Raw genomic sequence first — 4,259 nt, 5'->3', positions numbered from 1 at the left:
TTTTTCTTTGTTCATTTTATTTATTTGATAGTGTATAGGTCATGTTAATATGTATTCTAGAATATCGGTTAAGGATTCTAAATATGATATTTCTTCCTTTTGTGCATTTATTGATTTTTGACATACTCCTACAATCATATTATATTGTAGTCTTTTCCTTCTTATTTTTAATTCTTTCCGTTTTTTAGATATTACTTGTTTTAATTCTAAATTATTCATCTATAAATAAATACTTGACAAATAAATTCCAAAGTCAAATCTAAATAACTCATAAATTACTATACATACCATCTTTACCTTTTAAATAATTAGGTTTTCATACCATTTAGAAGAGTGCGGATAACTCGGGAAAATAGATCCATTAAGATTCCACGTATGAAATATTTTCACTTCATTCCCTGACAAAACTGCCATAATAATATATCATTTCCCACACAAAACTGTCATAGTAATATATCATTTATACATTTTCTTGCATCTTTCTAGTGTAATGATTTGATGACTTGAACTCCTTCAAACTTTAACATTTATTCACTTTTCACAGAATTACCTAATTAAATACATATCATATGTAACTCAAAATCGATCAATTTGATCTCTTTAATTAGTATGTAGAATAAATTTTGCAGATTAAAAATTGTTTAACACATGTCACTAATGATAAAATTCAGGAGTTAAACTCTATTGCTCCTAGAATACTTTGCCGCCAAAGAGAAATGAATAACTCGATAATATAGCGTCTAAGTTGAAAAACAGGCCCTTGGCTTAAAGATTAAAAATAATAATTAATCTTGGAATTATTCAAAAGTTCTAACAAAGAATCTTTATTGTCTAAGGAAAATTCACACCATAATACTGAGAATTTGTTTGATGAAAAGGGAAGATTTAAAGAAAAACAAATAATTAGGGAATAGTATTGAAGCAATTCTTGATCAATTAAATTGAGAATTGACCAAGACTTGAATATAGACATTCTTGAAAGTACTATTCAATTTCACTAGTCTTTAATTTCTATATGCCCACTCTGATATTAAAGTCTTTGAATAGGCAATTATCAATAATATACTTTTATATACCCTCAATTTCCTCGCAATTTCTCTTCTATACCAAGACCAAAAATTCAATTTAACTACTTCCGTTTTCTTTTATAAATAACCCATTTTTTCCATTTCTTCTCTTCATTCCTTTCAACAAAAACCCAACCAATTAGGACAAAATTTTTTTATACAGATTCAATGGATACCAATTTGGGAGACAAAACATTTTCTATTGACCTCAACACAAACCCCTCATTGCACAACACCAGTAGAAGTCCGGTAGGTTGATCTAAATTTCGATGAATACTTTTATTGCTTGTTTATTTATTTAATTAGATTATTGTTGTTGTTTTCTAATTATTATTATGTTTATTATAATTATCACCTGTACTATTCTTTTCATTGATGATTTTTATTACTACTTTTATGTGCTACACTAGATAAATGGCGACCTGATAGTATAACAACTCTTTACACTATCGGTGTATATGAGTTAACTAAATATATGTTTATTATTACTCTTGTTCTTGTTGCTATTGCAAATTTTTTTTTCTTAGTTTACACTCTTTTTAGATAACTTACTTGTTTCATTGGATATTGTTTTAAACTAGTAATTTGATTTTTATGCAGCATGACACGTTGGATGAAAAGTTGGTTAGGATGAGAGAAGAGAACAAAAAACTTGTAACAATGCTAACTACTTTGTGCGAAAACTACAATTCATTGCACTCTCACCTAATTGAGTTGCTGCAGAAATACTTCAGTCATAATGAAGAGGACAATTTCAAATTTTTTTTAAGGAAAAGAAAGGCTGAAGGAGAATGTTGTGAGAATAATTCAGACATCCATTTTGAAGAAGCATCACCAAAGAGGCCAAGAGAAATCACAACCAATGTTTCAACTGTTTGCGTTAAAACCAATCCCTCCGATCAAACCTCGGTAAGTTCAAAATATTTTTCAATTGTAAGTAATAAATATACCGCCAAACCACTTTATAATAGTCATTTTATTTTCTATAACAACATTTCATACTAGCCGTATTTTATGCAGAACCGATCTTTCATTTTATGCTAATAACATCTGTTAGGTATAACAACATTTTACTTTTGGCAATCAAAACACTTTTAGACAAACATCGATGTTATTATGCAAAGGTTTGACTGTATTTTTAAACCAGATGAAAATTATAAATTGGCTACAAAATAAATGCTCTCAAACTTTTTGGAACACGTTAAAATGAAACAGTATCACATAAAGAGATGGCTATTAAATTAATTAATGTCAAGTATAACTCCATTAATAACTTTTTGTTGGGTGTTAATTCTTTTAAAATATCGTTCTTATTTTTTTTTTTTCCTTGCTCTGGTTTATATAGTTGGTGAAGGATGGATATAACTGGAGAAAATATGGTCAAAAAGTGACAAGAGATAATCCTTATCCAAGAGCCTACTACAAGTGTTCATTTGCACCAACATGTCCAGTCAAGAAGAAGGTCAGTTCATGCATCAAGTCTTCTTTTAGTAAAATGATGTGCGTACTCTGATGGTCCACTGTTCCATCTACATGAATAACATAACTGCACCAACAAGAATTCTAGTGGAATAAATAAGATTCCTTCACCCCCTTAATCAGAGATTTCAAATTCAAGTTCTGAGAATAGACAAAATTCCGTAAAGAACACTTCCTCCTTATGCATGCGATGTGAATCTAAATTAATCAATTTCAATATAAATACCGAATAACGGATAATTAAGAAACCCAAAAAGAAAGAAGAAAGAATAACATACATAGAACTGCATGAAACAAGCATTTGATCAACATTAATTTATTATTTGGGCCGTCCAAAATAGAGAAAGAACGTGTACGTCACAAGTACTCTTTCTTCTAATAATGGATAAAAGGTACATTGGTGTTCTCTATGACGGTTGATTGTGTATTTTATAATACTTGCATTTGTATAGTTTGAACTTTGAACGATGAATTTACTTAGTTGAAAAAAATAAATTATTTGATGCTCAAGTTAAAACTAACTTGTTGGAAGTTAATGTTTGAACTAAGGATTGATGAGGGAAAACAATTATCACTTAAGATATTTCTCAAATAAGTTTATCAAGTATTCAGTATTTCTGAATGGCTCAATACTATTTATGGTCAAACGATCATTAAGACGAATATAGCTTCTATTTTCACACTTAGACTACAAACATAAGATAATAATATTGAAGTGAGTAACTATTTTAACACGGTTCTTCACGGGAAACTTGATGTTTTTCATAGTCAAATACATATAAAAGAAATCATAATGGATGATAATGTGACTCAAACTCAAGACCTTCGCCTATCATGATATCATATTGAAGTTTTTCGTCTAAAAATTTAAGCTATTAATGAGAACAAACCCTCTTAGATTGTAACATCGTAGTGGAGGGTGGATTAGGTCTACCTATATGATATTAGACAGTCCTCACAAGTGAACTTTGAAAATTGAGTTGAACCAAAATTCATTTTCTTATTGCATTCTCAAATTACCTCTTCAATAAATAATATTATAACTCAATTTATAGGTACAAAGAAGTATTGAAGATCCATCAATTTTAGTAGCTGTATATGAAGGGGAGCACAACCACCCTCACCCATCCCAAGCTGAAATAACAGTGCCATTACTCAACCAAGGTGTTACAACAGATCCAACATTTTTGAACAAATTAATGGAAGAGATTGACACAAATTCACTGCAGCAACATTTAGTCGAACAAATGGCGTCTTCCTTGACTAGCAGCCCTAGTTTCACTGCTGCAGTTGCTGCGGCCATCTCTGGAAAGATTTTCGAATATGATTTACCTTTCAAATAACGAAAAATTTACTCAAACGGTTTTAGTTTCTTTATTGTGATTGAAATGAGCCTAATGTAAATTTTACCATTTTGAGATTGTTGTTGTCTTTGTTATAATAATATTACGTTGGTCTCAATTTATGTGAAGATATTTGATTGAGCATTAAGAATGAAAGAATTTTAAAAAAAAAAATTTGTTGTGTAAAACAAGGCGTACTTGTGTCCCAATAACCTATATATCATTTCACGAAAATTAAAATTAAAAATTTAAACTTAAATTGTTACTATTAAATCATTCTTTTAATAACTGACTAAAAGAAAGAATACGTGTTACATAAATTTAGCACTAAGGGAGTGATTTTTTTTCCAATACTATAATAAAACTTACA

The 4,259-nt window shown here is 29.4% G+C and overlaps 1 protein-coding gene across 1 annotated transcript; it reads left to right on the top strand.

Moving 5' to 3' along the window:
- Positions 1–1,155: 1,155 nt before the first annotated feature.
- On the top strand, positions 1,156–4,007 carry LOC107879695 (WRKY transcription factor 18). Its single transcript, XM_016726661.2, has 4 exons — positions 1,156–1,316; positions 1,668–1,976; positions 2,413–2,529; positions 3,602–4,007. The coding sequence occupies exons 1-4, from the start codon at positions 1,236–1,238 to the stop codon at positions 3,887–3,889; spliced, it is 795 nt and encodes a 264-aa protein (XP_016582147.1). The 5' UTR covers positions 1,156–1,235; the 3' UTR covers positions 3,890–4,007.
- Positions 4,008–4,259: the final 252 nt, after the last annotated feature.

Source organism: Capsicum annuum, chromosome 8 (assembly GCF_002878395.1).
Source record: "Capsicum annuum cultivar UCD-10X-F1 chromosome 8, UCD10Xv1.1, whole genome shotgun sequence".
Taxonomy (NCBI): Eukaryota; Viridiplantae; Streptophyta; class Magnoliopsida; order Solanales; family Solanaceae; genus Capsicum; species Capsicum annuum.
Note: the sequence above shows the minus strand (reverse complement) of the source record. Positions and strands in the feature narration are given on the sequence as shown.